The 19112-nt window shown below is 48.2% G+C and overlaps 3 protein-coding genes across 8 annotated transcripts in view; all 3 read left to right on the top strand.

Moving 5' to 3' along the window:
* LOC129468204 (multidrug resistance-associated protein 1-like) overlaps positions 1 to 187 on the top strand; it is a 36069-nt gene extending 35882 nt beyond the window's left edge. Inside the window, exon 8 of one of the 3 annotated variants that reach the window (XR_010117204.1) lies at positions 98 to 187. Coding sequence is in view for 2 of the 3 variants with exons in the window: in XM_063623803.1 (XP_063479873.1) it covers positions 98 to 130 (33 nt within the window). In the remaining variant the exon portion in view is untranslated. Of the gene's footprint in view, positions 1 to 10; positions 62 to 97 lie in introns of those variants that run through there. The other 2 variants (XM_063623803.1, XM_063623805.1) reach the window with 2 other exon arrangements.
* Positions 1 to 19112, top strand: part of LOC129468189 (nuclear pore complex-interacting protein family member A2-like) — a 39223-nt gene that overhangs the window by 4520 nt on the left and 15591 nt on the right. Inside the window, exons 2-7 of one of the 4 annotated variants that reach the window (XM_063623760.1) lie at positions 109 to 197; positions 398 to 517; positions 2247 to 2366; positions 2528 to 2627; positions 2740 to 2927; positions 8254 to 9585. In XM_063623760.1, coding sequence (XP_063479830.1) covers positions 141 to 197; positions 398 to 517; positions 2247 to 2366; positions 2528 to 2627; positions 2740 to 2927; positions 8254 to 9270 — 1602 coding nt within the window. In that variant the 5' untranslated portion in view covers positions 109 to 140 and the 3' untranslated portion in view covers positions 9271 to 9585. Of the gene's footprint in view, positions 1 to 108; positions 198 to 397; positions 518 to 2246; positions 2367 to 2527; positions 2628 to 2739; positions 2928 to 8253; positions 9586 to 19112 lie in introns of those variants that run through there. The other 3 variants (XM_063623761.1, XM_063623762.1, XM_063623763.1) reach the window with 3 other exon arrangements.
* LOC129468188 (nuclear pore complex-interacting protein family member B4-like) lies at positions 10867 to 14880 on the top strand. The gene has a single exon (XM_063623793.1). The coding sequence runs from the start codon at positions 12618 to 12620 to the stop codon at positions 13662 to 13664; it is 1047 nt and encodes a 348-aa protein (XP_063479863.1). The 5' UTR covers positions 10867 to 12617; the 3' UTR covers positions 13665 to 14880.

The raw sequence follows: 19112 nt of genomic DNA on the forward strand, positions 1-19112 counted from the left end.
TTTTTTGTAGGTTTCAGGCACAGAACTGTATATCCAATAATAGTGAAATGGATCCCACTAATTATGACACAAATGATGATACATTTAAATGACTTAGATGTTTTATAGGTATGATCTCGTGAATCCTTGAGAGAAACTGAATGACGAATGAAACTATTGTTCCTGTTCCACACAGAAGAAAACTGAGGTTAAAAGGGGTAAAGTAATTTTGCATGGCATGAAGTAGAAATTCAAAGTACGGGAATTTGAACTTGCTTCTGCCCTTTTCTGAAGCCCCCATGCTCTTGACCACTATAGACTCAAACATCACCTTGTTTTTCCACTCATTCAACAAACTTTTTTTTTAAATTGTCTAATAGATTGGCACTCATCATGAGCCCCTGTTCTCATTCTGCAGATGGTGAAGCTGTCTATTGTCCTGACCCCACAGTTCCTGTCCCATGACCAGGACCAGCTCACCAAGGAGCTGCAGCAGCACGTAAAGTCAGGGACGTGCCCATGCGAGTACCTGAGGAAGGTGAGTGAGTGCAAACAGATGGGGCCTGGTGCCCTTGTGCAGTTCCCGGGTCTCAGCTGCCACACATCTCATAGCGGGTGATGCTGGGGGAAGCTTACACAGTCACAGTACTGGCTTCTTCCTCTCTTTCCTTCCCTACAAGTGGCTTAGGGATGGGGTAGAGTAGTTGACTTATTTGGATGAAAACCACTATCTTCTGTCAGAAACTCAAAAGGAATCATTGTTGGCATGGTAACCTAAAGAAAAACAACCAGACAAGTGCCCAACGACACTTAAAAAGGTTATTTATTATCTTGCCAAATTTAGGCTGGGTGTGGTGGCTCATGCCTGTAATCCCAGCATTTTGGGAAGCTGAGGCAGGTGGATCACTTGAGGTCAGGAGTTCAAAACCAGATGGGCCAACGTGGTGAAACCTCGTCTCTGCTAAAAAGACAAAAATTAGTGTGGCATGGTAGCGGGCACCTGTAATCCCAGCTACTTGGGAGGCCGAGGCATGAGAATCACTTGAATCTGGGAGGTGGAGGTTGCCGTGAGCCAAGGTAGTGCCACTGCACTTCAGCGTGGGTGAGAGTGACACTCCGTGTCAAAAAAAAAAAAAAAAAAGTTATTTCAATGACTACCTCAGGAGATTCATAGGTATCTGACCCACATCTGAGACGGGATTTGCATTGCATCTTAGCTATGATGAGAACAAATATTTAATATCTTAGAAGATTAACAGCATACTGTGATAATATGGAAATCTTGGTGGGAATTCAGTTGTTAGAATATTTTGTGTTAGGTTCAAACCAGCCTCAATGAAGCTGATGTGAGGGAAGGGAAAGTGGACTCTGAGTAGAGCAGGGACAGAAGGAAGATGCTCCAGTGCAGATCAGGAAGGAGCAGGGGGTGAAATGTTACAAATTCTAGAACTCAGAGAGCTGAAGATAATTACTTCCTTTTCAAGTTGTGAAACATGTTAACCTGTGGTAAAATACTTATAACATGATAATTACCATCAAACCATGTTGAAGTGTACAGTTCAGTTGTGTGAAGTATATTCATGTCATTTTTTTTTTTTTTTTTTTTTTTGAGACGGAGTCTCACTCTGTCACCAGGCTGGAGTGCAGTGGTGCGATCTCAGCTCACTGCAACCTATGCCTCCTGGGTTCAAGCAGTTCTCCTGCCTCAGCCTCCTGAGTAGCTGGGACTACAGGCGTGTGCCACCATGCTCAGCTGATTTTTGTATTTTTAGTAGAGACGGGGTTTCACCATGTTGGCCAGGATGGTCTCCATCTCTTGACCTTGTGATCTGCCTGCCTTGGCCTCCCAAAGTGCTGGGATTACAGGCGTGAGCTACCGCACCTGGCCTATTTTTTCTTTTTTCTTTTTTTTGAGAAAGAGTTTCAATCTTGTTGCCCAGGTTGGAGTGCAATGGCACAATCTCAGCTCACCAAAACCTTTTCCTCCCGGGTTCAAGTGATTCTCCTGCCTCAGCCTCCCGACTAGTTGGGATTACAGGCATGCACCACCATGCCTGGCTAATTTTGTATTTTTAGCAGAAGAAGGGTTTCTCCATGTTGGTGAGGCTGGTCTCGAACTCCCAACTTCAGGTGATCTGCCCGCCTCGGCCTCCCAAATTGCTGGGATTACAGGAGTGACCGACTGCGCCCAGCCTCATGTCATTCTTTGTGTGTGTGTGTGTGTGTGTGTGTGTGTGTGTGTGACAGAGTCTCAGTCTATCACTCAGGCTGGAGTGCAGTGGTGGTGTGATCTCAGCTCACTGCAACCTGTGCCTCCCGAGTTCAAACGGTTCTCTGCCTCAGCCTCCCGAGGAACTTGGATTACAGGTGCCCGCTGCCATGCCCAGGTAATTTTTGTATTTTTAGTAGAGACGGGACTTCACCATCTTGGTCAGGCTGGTCTTGAACTCCTGACCCCGTGATCCGCCCGCCTCGGCCTCCCAAAGTGCTGGGATTACAGGCCTGAGCCACCACGCCCGGCCGTCATTCTTAAATTATTATTTCCTAGGTGTCTTTCCTCAAGACTGTCTTAAAGTCACGAAATGTACATGACAGATCCACGGATGTACAGCGGAGAGCCTGGAGGTCCAATAGCCGTGGCCAGGAAGGTATGGCTGTGTTGCGGTCCCCATAGTGTGGAAATGAGTTTGCCCTGGAAAGGGAAAGAACAGCTTCTTGCCCTCAGGTTTCTCACCTTCTCCTCTCCTCACCCTCACCAAGGGCAAAGGTCCACTCGTATGCACACAAAGAAAAGGGTTTCTTCCTTTCCAGGAAATAAAATTGGCATGGAAGACCTCTATACTTCACTGAGATATATGGAAGCCAAAGTTCTAGCTGAAGTCCACAAGGTGACGACGAAGGTCAAGTCATTACAAAATAAGTGGACAGAGGAAGACTCCCAAGGAAGAGTAAGATGTGCCTTGATACAAATACTGTTGTATGAACCATGTGCCAATCAAAGTAGACAACTGTAAAGTCCTTGAGAATATTTTCTACAATATTTGTGGCAAATTCAGTGGGTTCAAAATTGAGTTTGTCCTTTCTGCTTGATTAGTTGAATCTGCATAATTCTTTTCCCTTCCTACATTCTTGTTTGTAATTTTTTCGGGGGAAGAGGAGGTGCTAGTACTGGCATTGGTTTTCCTTTCTCTCTCTCTTTTTTTTTTTTTCCCTGAGAGGGAGCTTTGCTCTTGTTGTCCAGGCTGTAGTGCAATGGCACAATCTCGGCTCACTGCCTTTTGGATTCAAGCAATTCTCCTGCCTCAGCCTTTCAAGTAGCTGGGATTACAGGTGTCCACCACCATGCCCAGGTAATTTCTGTATTTTTACTAGAGATGGGGTTTCACCATATTGGCCAGGCTGGTCTACAACTCGTGACATCATGATCCACACACCTCGGCCTCCCAATGTGCTGGGATTACAGGCGTGAGCCCCCGCCCCCAGCCCAATTTTGGTATTTTTAGTAGAGACGGGTTCACCATGTTGGCCAGGCTAGTCTTGAACTCCTGACCTCAGGTAATCCGCCTGCCTCAGCCACCCAGCGTAAGCCACCACACCCAGCCTGGATTGTTGAATTCAATGCTTGGGTCACCTCCAGATTCATTTTCACAGTCTTTCACGTTTTGGTCATATTACATTGTATTTTGCTGCCATATGCCTGATCTTTTTTTGTTAAATGTGAGATACTTGTTAAAAAATATTTAGCAATGAATTGAGGCCTAGCAGCATGTTATCTTGTTGCAGAAGAGATGGGAGTCTACTTCTTGGGGATGGTCAGGGGTCCTCCATACAGGCTGCAATGGAGGTGGTCAGTGCAGGCTCAGTCCCTACAAAGGCCAGGGTATTTCCTGTCCACCTCTATTCTGATGTGTGACTCTTCTGGGTCTCAACCCGAGCCAGTGGACTTCAGTATGGGTCGCTTTCATTGGCAGACCCTCAATCCACTTGTTTTCCATGTAATCCCATGCATGTGTGCAAAAGCTGCTCTGCTTCTTTGCATCTCAGTAGTCCCTTCTGGAATTCAGCAATGAAACTCAGGAAAATGGGTTCCAAATGCGAGGCTGACTTCTGTCCTGGGTTTCCTTCTTCTCCGTCTTGACCTCATGTCTGTTTACTGCCATGTTAGCAATTTGATGTATTCAGTCATGGGTTTTATATTCTGTTTGGTGTCCCCCATTGTTCTCATCAGAGATCAGAAGCTTCAGATGCACTTATGTCAACTCAAGAGTAGAATGCTTCCTTAGCTTCCCTCCAGAGTCAGGGTTTGTGTTTCTAGTTCTCAATTGCACAGCAGGAGTAGTGATGTCCTCACTGGCTTCTCATTTGCGTTAAACTGTGAGCTCCTTTAGCGTGGGGACAGGACCCTGCTCCCATTGCATTCTCAGCACCTCACCACAGACTCCTTGTTTGAGGCCACTCCAGACAGCATGTGCTGAAGGATGCCCTCTGGTCAGAAACAAGTTCATTAACTTCTCTTTGAAGTGTTTTTGTCCCTGTTTCCTAGCGTTCTGGGAATTTTCACAGCCTTCCTGTAAAACCAAGTATCAGGTGAGATCCTTAGGATCAGGAGCATGAATCAAGTGGTGTGAGGGCAACACAGCAAACTTACCTTTTTAGGCCATTTTCTTTTTCTGCCCTCACTCTCTGTGAACTGAACCTTGTTAAAGTCAGTCAACACCAGGGTGGATGGTTTGCAGTTGTCATCTATTTTCAGGACATAACACCCTGACTTAGGAGCTATTCCAATCATTTCTCATTCAATAGATGCGCCCAGCATTCAGATTGCCTTTTCTCTCAACCAGGATCTTTAAAGTCGGTGACAAGGGTTCCAGTCCTGAATCACGTCAAAGTGCAGTAGTAAACTGCACGGTTAATGACACCATATTCTGGAAGGATCTCTCTATGGCTAATGGTCTCCATGCTGGCATCAGCCTGTGACTGAGAATCAGGTCTCCCACAGGGGGAGTCAGATAAGGAACAATCCTTTGCTTCCGATGGAGTTAGCTGTGATGAGTTGGTGAGGTCTGGTATTTCACACTGAACTAAAATGAGCTTTCGCTGTCTCAAGCACAAGACTGACCCCACAGACACACATAGTGCACCTCATAGAAGCTTTTAATAGTCTTTATTTACTGAAGAATAGGACTAACTATAGAACTATGAAGATGAGCTGGAAATGACAGGTGACTTGCCAGCAGGCCAGAGTGTGATTTTTCTTTGTCCCTCAATCGGAGATGTCAATTCTCCCTTCGTTTGTGAGAATCAGTTGGTTCGTTTACAGGAATGTTGCAGGGGGGATCTTTGAATCACAGCCTTCAGATGCCAGAGAGGGAATCCCACACAGGCTGGCGGATCATGTGTGGGCATTTCTCTCCCTTCTAATCTCAGGAAGCTAAGAATGAAAGAATGTGAGCAAGCAGAAAAGGACAGGCAGCTATCAGAGGCAGAGGAAAATGGGAAATCGGTTATGAAAGAAATAGACACCTACATGTGAGTTCAGAAACTGAACCCCACCCTCTTGGGAAACCCTATTGGAGACAGGGTATTGTTTTTAACGTTTGTACAATGTTTAGACCCAGTAAATGCAGAAATAGAAACAAATGGTCAGAAGACATATCGAGAGAGAGAGAGTTCACAAAACAGAAAACAAAGTACCTTAAGATTTACCAGTGACCAAAAGATGTGAAGTAGCAAAACGTCTCCTGACCCCATTGCCAGCTCGACTGTGTGGAAACTCGGTTCATACCAGCCATTCTAGGGGTGGGGTGGGTTGTTGTCATCCTCAGGAAAGTGTATTGTTGTAGGATCAAACACATCCTTCAAAAGGACTATGGCTGTTTATAAGCCCAGCTGTTTCTGCCCTGTGAAACATGGCAAGGATATTAATACAAAAAGAATAGAGGTTTGTGACAAAAGATGCTTAATGAAGGATGAATTAGGGATATACTGAGAATGGGGAAGGAAATTGTCAACTCAGAAGTCAGCAGGCAGTAAGCAAAAGAGGAGGAATCAATGTAGGAACAGTTTGGATCAGACTGTACTGATTTTTAGTTTTAGTTTTAGTTTTTTTTTCTGAGATGGAGTCTCGCTCTGTCACCCAGGCTGGGGTGCAATGACGTGATCTTGGCTCACTGCAACCTCCACCTCCCAGGTTCAAGTGATTCCCCTCCCTCAGCCTCCCGAGTAGCTGGGATTACAGGTGCCTGCCACCATGCCCAGCTGATTTTTTGTATTTTTAGTAGAGACGGGGTTTCACCGTATTAGCCAGGATGATCTCGATCTCCTGACGTCGTGATCTACCCGCCTCGGCCTCCCAAAGTGCTGGGATTACAGGCGTCAGCCACCGCGACCGACTCAGACTGTACTTTTATAGCCATCTGAAATTCGTTTTCTAGGTATAGATAGGTTGTGTAAGGGTACGGTTGTGAGGATAACAGAAACATGGCAGATTATTTAAAATCATCCTGAAAGTGGTGCTTTATCTGATGAAAGTGATTGTAATCCATAGGAAATTGTTTCACGCTGCGGAAAGGTTGTGGCGGCGGGCAGAGGACTACTACAGACGCAAAGTAAGGAGCTTCCTCCCCGCAGTTGCAGGATTGTTCAGTGCTGATGCAGGTGATGGCACGGCCCTTAGACTCTCTCAACATTCAATTTCTCATGTGTTGGCTTTTTCAGATCGCCCCTTCTGCAAGAAAGCCTCAGAAGGGCTTTACTGTTCTGTTTCCAGAAATAACACGAGGAGGCACCACTGACCTCCACTACTGTAGGTCTAATGGCGCAGTGAACTCTGACTGATCCACTTTACCCAAGATGGTGTGGGGTCTCATTTCCAAAATATGTAGGATTTTCTTTCTTTTCCTGTGATTTTGTTTGCATTCTGCTATGATGTAGGTGATTAACGTTTGAAATATCTGCCGTATTCCCAGAAGTGAAAATAGTGAAAACGCATTAGTCTAACATTAATTTGTGCTTTGTGCAATTTTGTATGCTCTTTGACAAGGCCAATTCCATAGTTCATCACAGTCCCATCCCTGTTGGTGACCGTGTTGTGCAAAAACACCTTCATCCCCACCCAGTGAGGCCCCTGATCTAATATTCTAAGTGTGAGAGGTTCCATATCTGTAATAGCAAATAGGCCCTGACTGTAAATTAGTGAAGAGTGAATGTAACTTATTACCCAGAGGGACAATTCCAAATGAAGGCCTTAAATGGTGCTCCGCTAAGCTGAGGTTCTTGTGTGGCCTCTCTACCTTCAAAAGCTGCCGAGTCCTATGATTACACATGATGGGACTTGTACACTTGAAGTAAAACACAGTTTTAAAACTTGCTTTGTTTAGAATTCCCACCTCATTTTTCCATGGACAAAAGTATTCTTTATGTCGTAGTGCACTTACAATTTGGTATTACCTGGGAGTGAAAAGAAATATTACAGCCATGCCTAACTGACTTCTTGAGGTCTCAAGATTGTTCTGTCAGAAAACCCTCTCCCAGTTCCCCTGCAGCTCTTCAGGAATCCACATCTCTCCAGAGCTCTTTGTTCTCATGGGTGGCACCTCCAGAGTGAAGAAGATCCTTTCACAAGAAGGGAAACAGAGGGGAAATGAGACAGTCCTGCAGGCAGAGCTGGAACCAAATTCCACTCTGCCTCTTGCAAGCTGTGTGACCCTGGGCACAATTTCTCTTTCCTCTGGAAACCTCTGTTTTCTTAGATTTAGAGCAGGGTGGTCACACTGACCTTGCAGAGTTCTGAGAATCAGAGACAGAACATGAAAGGCCTGGAAAACATTCTCCAAAAAGAAGCTGCAACGTGTGGACAATGGGCTTTTCATGCCTCTCTTACTCGCTGTTGACCTCGTGCAGGAAACATGCTCTGGTCATGGCTATGACGGAGGAATGAGGATAGACATAGACACTCCTGTGTCTCAAACATGCTTCTTTATTACTCTGTTATGACTCTGTCTTCCCTGGGGCAGGACCCCAGCCTGCCTACATTTGCAGAGAGACACAGTGGCATGTGGAGACAACGGTATGTCTTAATGATTTTACTCCCCAGCTGTGGGCAGTACTCAGTGGAAGGGTGATATTATGACAATGATAGTGCTATTTTGAAACCTGGAGGATGGAAAGGTGCAAAAATCTACCACCAGCAGCAGAAGGTGCAGCCTGTTGGTGATGGTAATTTTGTCCTTCAAATAAACATGTGTGAAAACATTTCCTCCTTCGGCCCCACAGGTCAGAATGGCTGCAGTGGAGCATCATCATTCCTCAGGATTGCCCTACTGGCCCTACCTCACAGCAGAAACTTTAAGAAAAAGGATGGGCCGCCAGGCACCTCTTCCAACTCAGTGTCATCTGGGAGGTCAACCACCTCCACCAGCTAAAGGTTGTCTGAGACCTCTGAATCTTTCTCGACTACAGTGTCGAGTAGGACCTCAACCACATTCTAGAACTGATGATTTTCTGAGAAGAGAGAAACCTCAAGTCGAGTGTGCCCTGGGACCTGTACCATTTCCACCAACTGGTGATTTTGTGAGCCTCAAAACACCTCCCGAGGGTCCTCTGGTACCTCTTCAACCTTCTCCAGTGGATGATTTTGTGACACCAGAGACACCACCCATTGAGTGTCTCCGGGGACCCGTACCATCTCCTCGAGGTGATGATTTTAGGAAACGCAAGAAACCTCCTGACTCTTTTCGTACTTCTTCCACGTTCTCTCCAGTTAATGATTCTCTGAGCCTCAAGACACCTCTCGAGTGTCTTCTGGTAGCTCTTCCACATTCTCCAGTAGACGATTTTCTAACACCAGAGACACCGACCATCAAGTCTCGCCGGGGACCTGTACCATCACCTCAAGGTGATGATTTTAGGAGACGCAGGACACCTCCCGACTCTTTTTTTGTATGTCTTCCACCTTCTCCGGTGGATGATTCTCTGAGCATCAAGACACCTCCTGAGTGTCTTGTGGCAAATCTTCCACCTTCTCCAGTGGATTATTTTGTGACACCAGAGACAACGCCTTTCGAGTGTCGCCAGGGACCTGTACCATCTCCTCAAGGTGATGATTTTAGGAGACTCAAGAAACCGCCTGACTCTTTTTTCCTACCTTCTACAGTGGATGATTTTCGGACACCAGAGACACCTACCGTCAGGCGTCGCCGGGGACCTGTACCATCTCCTCGAGGTGATGATTTTAGGAGATGCAAGAAACCTCCCGACTTTTTTCGTACCTCTTCCACCTCCTCCAGTTGATGATTCTCTGAGCCTCAAGACACCTCCCGAGTGTCTTCTGTTATCTCTTCCACCTTTTCCAGTGGATGATTTTGTGACACCAGAGACACTGCCCGTCGAGTGTTGCCGGGGACCTGTACCAGCTCCTTGAACTGATGATTTTAGGAGACGCAAGAAACCTCCCGACTCTTTTTTCATAGCTCTTCCACCTTCTCCAGTTGATGATTCTCTGAGCCTCAAGACACCTCCCGACTGTCTTCTGGTACCTCTTCCACCTTCTCCAGCGCACAATTTTCTGACAGCAGAGACACCGCCCGTCGAGTGTCGCCGGGGACCTGTATCGTCTCCTCTACGTGATGATTTTAGGAGACGCAAGACACCTCCCGACTCTTTTTGTACCTGTTCCACCTTCTCCAGTGGATGATTTTTGGATACCAGAGACACTTCCCGTCAAGCGTCACCGGGGACCTGTACCATTTCCTCGAGCTGATGATTTTAGGAGATGGAAGACATCTCCTCTTTTTTCATACCTCTACCACCTTCTCCAGTTGATGATTAAGCCTCAAGACACCTCCCGAGTGTCTTCTCGTACCTCTTCCACCTTCTCCAGTGGATGATTTTGTGACACAAGAGACACCGCCCGTCAAGTGTCACTGGGGACCTGTACCATCTCCTCGAGGTGACGATTTTAGGAGACGCAAGAAACCTCCCGACTCTTTCTCCGTATCTCTTCCACCTTCTTCAGTTGATGATTCTCTGAGCCACAAGGCACCTCCCGACTGTCTTCTGGTACCTCTTCCACCTTCTCCAGTGGATGATTTTCTGACACCAGAGACACCACCCGTCAAGTGTCACTGGGGACTTGTACCATCTCCTCGAGGTGATGATTTTAGGAGATGCAAGAAACCTGCCGAGTCTTTTTTCATACTTCTTCCACCTTCTCCAGTTGATGATTCTCTGAGCCGCAGGGCATCTCCCGAGTGTCTTCTGGTGCCTCTTCCACCTTCTCCAGTAGATGATTTTCTGACACCAGAGACACCGCCCGTTGAGTGTCGCTGGGGACCTGTACCATCTCCTCGAGGTGATGATTTTAGGAGACGCAAGACACCTCCCCACTCTTTTTTCGTACCTCTTCCACCTTCTGCAGTGGATGATTTTCGACACCAGAGACATCTTCCGTCAAGCGTCGCCGGGGACCCGTACCATTTCCTCGAGCGGATGATTTTAGGAGATGTAAGACATCTCCTCTTTTTTCGTACCTCTACCACCTTCTCCAGTTGATGATTAAGCCTCAAGACACCTCCCGACTGTCTTCTGGTACCTCTTCCACCCTCTCCAGTGGATGATTTTGTGACACCAGGGACACCACCCATCGAGTGTCACCGGGTACCCTTACCATGTCCTCGAGGTGATGATTTTAGGAGACGCAAGAAACCTCCCGACTCTTTTTTCATACCTCTTCCACCTTCTCCAGTTGATGATTCTCTGAGCCCCAAGACACCTCTGGAGTGTATTCTGGTACCTCTTCCACCTCAGGTGAACGATTTTGTGACACCAGAGACACCGCCCGTCCAGTGTCGCCGGGGACCTGTACCATCTCCTCGAGGTGATGATTTTAGGAGACGCAAGAAACCTCCCGACTCTTTTTCCATACCTCTTCCACTTTCTCCAGTTGATGATTCTCTGAGCCTCAAGACACCTCCCGACTGTCTTCCGGTACCTCTTCCACCTTCTCCATTGGATAATTTTCTGACACCAGAGACACCACCCGTCAAGTGTCACTGGGGACCTGTACCATCTCCTCGAGGTGATGATTTTAGGAGATGCAAGAAACCTCCCGAGTCTTTTTTCATACTTCTTCCACCTTCTCCAGTTGATGATTCTCTCAGCCTCAAGGCATCTCCCGAGTGGCTTCTGGTACCTCTTCCACATTCTCCAGTAGATGATTTTCTGACACGAGTGACGCCGCCTGTCGAGTGTCGCCAAGGACCTGTACCATCTCCTCGAGCGGATGATTTTAGGAAACGCAAGACAACTCCCGACTCTTTTTTCGTACCTCTTCCACCTTATCCAGTGGATGATTTTCGGATATCAGAGACACCTCCCGTCAAGTGTCGCCGGGGACCCGTACCATTTCCTTGAGTTGATGATTTCAGGAGATGGAAGACGCCTCCCGACTCTTTTTTCGTACCTGTTCCACCTTCTCCAGTGGATGATTTTCGGACACCAGAGACACCTTCCGTCAAGCGTCGCCGGGGACCTGAACCATTTCCTCGAGGTGATGATTTTAGGAGACGCAGGATATCTCTTTTTTCGTACCTCTACCACCTTCTCCAGTTGGTGATTCTCTAAGCTTCAAGACACCTCCCGAGTGTCTTCTGTTACCTCTTCCATCTTTTCCAGTGAATGATTTTGTGACACCAGAGACACCGCCCCTCGAGTGTCACCGGGTACTCTTACCATGCCCTCGAGGTGATGTTTTTAGGAGACGCAAGAAACCTCCCGACTCTTTTTTCATACCTCTTCCCCCTTCTCCAGTTGATGATTCTCTGAGCCCCAAGACACCTACCGAGTGTATTATGTTACCTCTTCCACCTTCTCCGGTGGACGATTTTGTGACAGCAGAGACACCGCCCGTCGAGTGTCCCCGGGGACCTGTACCATCTCCTCGAGGTGACGATTTTAGGAGACGCAAGAAACCTCCCGACTCTTTCTCCATATCTCTTCCACCTTCTTCAGTTGATGATTCTCTGAGCCACAAGGCACCTCCCGACTGTCTTCTGGTACCTCTTCCACGTTCTCCAGTGGATGATTTTCTGACACCAGAGACACCACCCGTCAAGTGTCACTGGGGACTTGTACCATCTCCTCGAGGTGATGATTTTAGGAGATGCAAGAAACCTGCCGAGTCTTTTTTCATACTTCTACCACCTTCTCCAGTTGATGATTCTCTGAGCCGCAGGGCATCTCCCGAGTGTCTTCTGGTGCCTCTTCCACCTTCTCCAGTAGATGATTTTCTGACACCAGAGACACCGCCCGTTGAGTGTCGCCGGGGACCTGTACCATCTCCTCGAGCTGATATTTTTAGGAACCGCAAGACACCTCCCGACTCTTTGTGGTAGCTCTTCCACCTTCTCCAGTGGATCATTTTCTGATATCAAAGACACCTCCCGTCAAGCGTCGCCGGGGACCCGTACTATTTCCTTTAGTTGATGATTTTAGGAGATGGAAGACGCCTCCCGACTCTTTTTTCGTACCTCTTCCTCCTTCTCCAGTGGATGATTTTCGGACACCAGAGACACCTTCCGTCAAGCGTCGCCGGGAACTGAACCATTTCCTCGAGATGATGATTTTAGGAGACCCAAGACATGTCCTCTTTTTTCGTTCCTCTGCCACCTTCTCCAGTTGATGATTCTCTAAGCCTCAAGACACCTCCCGAGTGTCTTCTGGTACCTATTCCACCTTCTCCAGTGGATGATTTTGTGACACCAGAGACACCACCCATCGAGTGTCACCGGCACCCTTACCATGTCCTTGAGGTGATGATTTTAGGGGACGCAAGAAACCTCCCGACTTTTTTCATACCTCTTCCACCTTCTCCAGTTGATGATTCTCTGAGCCCCAAGACACCTTCCGAGTGTATTCTTGTACCTCTTCCACCTTCTCCGGTGGACGATTTTGTGACACCAGTGACACCGCCCGGCGTGTGTCGCCGGGGCCCTGTTCCATCTCCTCGAGGTGATGATTTTAGGAGACGCAAGAAACTTCCCGACTCTTTTTCCATTCCTCTTCCACTTTCTCCAGTTGATGATTCTCTGAGCCTCAAGACACCTCCCGAGTGTGTTCTGGTACCTCTTCCACCTTCTCCATTGGATGATTTTCTGACACCAGAGACACCGCCCGTCGAGTGTCGCTGGGGACCTGTACCATCTCCTCGACCTGATGATATTAGGAGACGCAAGAAACCTCCCGAGTCTTTTTTCGTACCTCTTCCACCTTCTCCAGTTGATGATTCTCTGAGCCTCAGGGCATTTCCCGAGTGGCTTCTGGTACCTTTTCCACCTCCAGTAGATGATTTTCTGACACCAGTGACACCGCCCGGCGTGTGTCGCTGGGGACCTGTTCCATCTCCTCGAGGTGATGATTTTAGGAGACGCAAGAAACTTCCCGATTCTTTTTCCGTACCTCTTCCGCTTTCTCAAGTTGATGATTCTCTGAGCCTCAAGACACCTCCCGAGTGTCTTCTGGTACCTCTTCCACCTTCTCCATTGGATGATTTTCTGACACCAGAGACACCACCCGTCAAGTGTCACTGGGGACCTGTACCATCTCCTCGAGGTGATGATTTTAGGAGACCCAAGACGTGTCCTCTTTTTTCGTACCTCTGCCACCTTCTCCAGTTGATGATTCTCTAAGCCTCAAGACACCTCCCTAGTGTCTTCTGGTACCTCTTGCACCTTCTCCAGTGGATGATTTTGTGACACCAGAGACACCACCCATCGAGTGTCACCGGTACCCTTACCATGCCCTTGAGGTGATGATTTTAGGAGACGCAAGAATCCTTCCGACTCTTTTTTCATACCTCTTCCACCTTCTCCAGTTGATGATTCTCTGAGCCCCAAGACACCTACCGAGTGTATTCTGGTACCTCTTCCACCTTCTCCGGTGGACGTTTTTGTGACACCAGTGACACCACCTGCCGTGTGTCACCGGGGACCTGTTCCATCTCCTCGAGGTGATGATTTTAGGAGACGCAAGAAACCTCCCGACTCTTTTTCCGTACCTCTTCCACTTTCTCCAGTTGATGTTTCTCTGAGCCTCAAGACACCTCCCGAGTGTCTTCTGGTACCTCTTCCACCTTCTCCATTTTATGATTTCTGACACCAGAGACACCAGCGGTCAAGTGTCACTGGGGACCTGTGCCATCTCCTCGAGGTGATGATTTTAGGAAGTGCAAGAAACCTCCTAAGTCTTTTTTCATGCTTCTTCCACCTTTTCCAGTTGATGATTCTCTGAGCCTCAGGGCATCTCCCGAGTGGCTTCTGGTACCTCTTCCACCTTCTCCAGTAGATGATTTTCTGACACGAGTGACACCGCCTGTCGAGTGTCGCCAGGGACCTGTACCGTCTCCTCGAGCTGATAATTTTAGGAAACGCAAGACACCTCCCGACTCTTTTTTCGTACCTCTTCCACCTTCTCCAGTGGATGATTTTCGGATATCAGAGACACCTCCCGTCAAGCGTCGCCGGGGACCCGTACCATTTCCTTGTGTTGATTTTAGGAGATGGAAGACGCCTCCCATCTCTTTTTTCATACCTCTTCCACCTTCTCCAGTGGACGATTTTCGGACATCAGAGACACTTTCCATCCAGCGTCTCCGGGGACCTGAACCATTTCCTCGAGGTGATGATTTTAGGAGACGCAAGACATCTCTTTTTTCTTACCTCTACCACCTTCTCCAGTTGATGATTCTCTAAGCCTCTAGACACCTCCCAAGTGTCTTCTGGTACCTCTTCCCCCTTCTCCAGTGGGTGATTTTGTGACAGCAGAGACACCACCCATCGAGTGTCACCGGCACTCTTACCATGTCCTTGAGGTGATGATTTTAGGAGACGCAGGAAACCTCCCGACTTTTTTCATACCTCTTCCACCTTCTCCAGTTGATGATTCTCTGAGTCCCAAGACACCTCCCGAGTGTATTCTGGTAGCTCTTCCACCTTCTCTGGTGGACGGTTTTGTGACTCCAGAGACACTGCCCGACGTGTGTCGCCGGGGACCTGTACCATCTCCTCGAGGTGATGATTTTAGGAGACGCAAGAAACCTCCCGACTCTTTTTCCGTGCCTCTTCCACTTTCTCTAGTTGATGATTCTCTGAGCCTCAAGACACCTCCCGAGTGTCTTCTGGTACCTCTTCCACCTTCTCCATTGGATGATTTTCTGACACCAGAGACACCACCCATCAAGTGTCACTGGTGACCTGTACCATCTCCTCGAGGTGATGATTTTAGGAGATGCAAGAAACCTCCCGAGTCTTTTTTCATACTTCTTCCACCTTCTCCAGTTGATGATTCTCTCAGCCTCGGCATCTCCCGAGTGGCTTCTGGTAACTCTTCCACCTTCTCCAGTAGATGATTTTCTGACTCGAGTGTCACCGCCTGTCAAGTGTCACCAGGGACCTGTACCATCTCCTGGAGCTGATAATTTTAGGAAATGGAAGACACCTCCCGACTCTTTTTTCGTACCTCTTCCACCTTTTCCAGTGGATGATTTTGTGACACCAGAGACACCACCTGTCGAGTGTCACCGGGTACCCTTACCATGTCCTCGAGACGATGATTTTAGGAGACGCAAGAAACCTCCCGACTCTTTTTCCTTACCTCTTCCTCCATCTCCAGTTGATGATTCTCTGAGCCACAAGACACCTCCCGAGTGTCTTCTGATACCTTTTCCACCATCTCCAGTAGATGATATTCGGACACCAGAGACATCGCCTGTCGAGTGTCGCCTGGGTCCTGTACCATCTCCACGAGCTGATAATTTTAGGAAATGCAAGACACCTCCCGACTCTTTTTTTGTACCTCTTCCACCTTCTCCAGTGGATGATTTTCGGACACCACAGACACCTTCCGTCAAGCGTCGCCGGGAACTGAACCATTTCCTCGCGGTGATGATTTTAGGAGACCCAAGACATCTCCTCTTTTTTCGTACCTCTGCCACCTTCTCCAGTTGATGATACTCTAAGCCTCCAGACACCTCCCGAGTGTCTTCTGGTACCTCTTCCACCTTTTCCAGTGAATGATTTTGTGACACCAGAGACACCACCCGTCGGGTGTCACCGGGTACCCTTACCATGTGCTCGAGGTGATGATTTTAGGAGACGCAAGAAACCTCCCGATTCTTTTTTCATACCTCTTCCACCTTCTCCAGTTGATGATTCTCTGAGCCACAAGACACCTCCCGAGTGTCTTCTGGTACCTCTTCCACCATCTCCAGTAGATGATTTTCTGACACCAGAGACACCGCCTGTCGAGTGTCGCCAGGGACCTGTACCATCTCCTCGAGCTGATAATTTAAGGTAACGCAAGAAACCTCCCGACTCTTTTCCCATACCTCTTCCACCTTCTCCAGTGGATGATTTTCAGACATCAGAGACACCTCCCGTCAAGCATCGCCGGGGCCCCTTACCATTTCCTTGAGTTGATGATTTTAGGAGATGCAAGACACCTCCCGACTCTTTTTTTCTTACCTCTTCCACCTTCTCCAGTGGATGATTTTCGGACACTAGAGACATCTTCCATCCAGCGTCGCCGGGGACCTGAACGATTTCCTCGAGGTGATGATTTTAGGAGACGCAAGACATCTCCTCTTTTTTCGTACCTCTACCACCTTCTCCAGTTGATGATTCTCTAAGCTTCAAGACACCTCCTGAGTGTCTTCTGCTACCTCTTCCACCTTCTCTGGTGGACGATTTTGTGACACCAGAGATACCGCCCGGCGTGTGTCGCCAGGGACCTGTACCATCTCCTCGAGGTGATGATTTTAGGAGACGCAAGAAACCTCCCGACTCTTTTTCCGTACCTCTTCCACTTTCTCCAGTTGATGATTCTCTGAGCCTCAAGACACCTCCCGAGTGTCTTCTGGTACCTCTTCCACCTTCTCCATTGTATGATTTTCTGACACCAGAGACACCGCCCGTCAAGTGTCACTGGGGACCTGTACCATCTCCTCGAGGTGATGATTTTAGGAGATGCAAGAAACCTCCTAAGTCTTTTTTCATACTTCTTCCACCTTTGCCAGTTGGTGATTCTCTGACCCTCAGGGCATTTCCCGAGTGGCTTCTGGTACCTCTTCCACCTTCTCCAGTAGATGATTTTCTGACACGAGTTACACCGCCTGTCGAGTGTCGCCAGGGACCTGTACCGTCTCCTCGAGCTGATAATTTTAGGAAACGCAAGACACCTCCCGACTCTTTTTTCGTACCTCTTCCACCTTCTCCAGTGGATGATTTTCGGATATCAGAGACACCTCCCGTCAAGCGTCGCCGGGGACCCGTACCATTTCCTTGTGTTGATTTTAGGAGATGGAAGACGCCTCCCATCTCTTTTTTCATACCTCTTCCACCTTCTCCAGTGGACGATTTTCGGACATCAGAGACACTTTCCATCCAGCGTCTCCGGGGACCTGAACCATTTCCTCGAGGTGATGATTTTAGGAGACGCAAGACATCTCTTTTTTCTTACCTCTACCACCTTCTCCAGTTGATGATTCTCTAAGCCTCTAGACACCTCCCAAGTGTCTTCTGGTACCTCTTCCCCCTTCTCCAGTGGGTGATTTTGTGACAGCAGAGACACCACCCATCGAGTGTCACCGGCACTCTTACCATGTCCTTGAGGTGATGATTTTAGGAGACGCAGGAAACCTCCCGACTTTTTTCATACCTCTTCCACCTTCTCCAGTTGATGATTCTCTGAGTCCCAAGACACCTCCCGAGTGTATTCTGGTAGCTCTTCCACCTTCTCTGGTGGACGGTTTTGTGACTCCAGAGACACTGCCCGACGTGTGTCGCCGGGGACCTGTACCATCTCCTCGAGGTGATGATTTTAGGAGACGCAAGAAACCTCCCGACTCTTTTTCCGTGCCTCTTCCACTTTCTCTAGTTGATGATTCTCTGAGCCTCAAGACACCTCCCGAGTGTCTTCTGGTACCTCTTCCACCTTCTCCATTGGATGATTTTCTGACACCAGAGACACCACCCATCAAGTGTCACTGGTGACCTGTACCATCTCCTCGAGGTGATGATTTTAGGAGATGCAAGAAACCTCCCGAGTCTTTTTTCATACTTCTTCCACCTTCTCCAGTTGATGATTCTCTCAGCCTCGGCATCTCCCGAGTGGCTTCTGGTAACTCTTCCACCTTCTCCAGTAGATGATTTTCTGACTCGAGTGTCACCGCCTGTCAAGTGTCACCAGGGACCTGTACCATCTCCTGGAGCTGATAATTTTAGGAAATGGAAGACACCTCCCGACTCTTTTTTCGTACCTCTTCCACCTTCTCCAGTGGATGATTTTCGGACATCAGAGACACCTCCCGTCAAGCATCGCCGGGGACCCGTACCATTTCCTTGAGTTGATGATTTTAGGAGATGTAAGATGCCTCCCTACTCTTTTTTCATACCTCTTCCACCTTTTCCAGTGGATGATTTTGTGACACCAGAGACACCACCCGTCGAGTGTCACCGGGTACCCTTACCATGTCCTCGAGACGATGATTTTAGGAGACGCAAGAAACCTCCCGACTCTTTTTCCTTACCTCTTCCTCCATCTCCAGTTGATGATTCTCTGAGCCACAAGACACCTCCCGAGTGTCTTCTGATACCTTTTCCACCATCTCCAGTAGATGATATTCGGACACCAGAGACATCGCCTGTCGAGTGTCGCCTGGGTCCTGTACCATCTCCACGAGCTGATAATTTTAGGAAATGCAAGACACCTCCCGACTCTTTTTTTGTACCTCTTCCACCTTCTCCAGTGGATGATTTTCGGACACCACAGACACCTTCCGTCAAGCGTCGCCGGGAACTGAACCATTTCCTCGCGGTGATGATTTTAGGAGACCCAAGACATCTCCTCTTTTTTCGTACCTCTGCCACCTTCTCCAGTTGATGATACTCTAAGCCTCCAGACACCTCCCGAGTGTCTTCTGGTACCTCTTCCACCTTTTCCAGTGAATGATTTTGTGACACCAGAGACACCACCCGTCGGGTGTCACCGGGTACCCTTACCATGTGCTCGAGGTGATGATTTTAGGAGACGCAAGAAACCTCCCGATTCTTTTTTCATACCTCTTCCACCTTCTCCAGTTG

This window comes from Symphalangus syndactylus, chromosome 18 (genome assembly GCF_028878055.3).
Source record: "Symphalangus syndactylus isolate Jambi chromosome 18, NHGRI_mSymSyn1-v2.1_pri, whole genome shotgun sequence".
In the NCBI taxonomy this organism is placed as follows: domain Eukaryota; kingdom Metazoa; phylum Chordata; class Mammalia; order Primates; family Hylobatidae; genus Symphalangus; species Symphalangus syndactylus.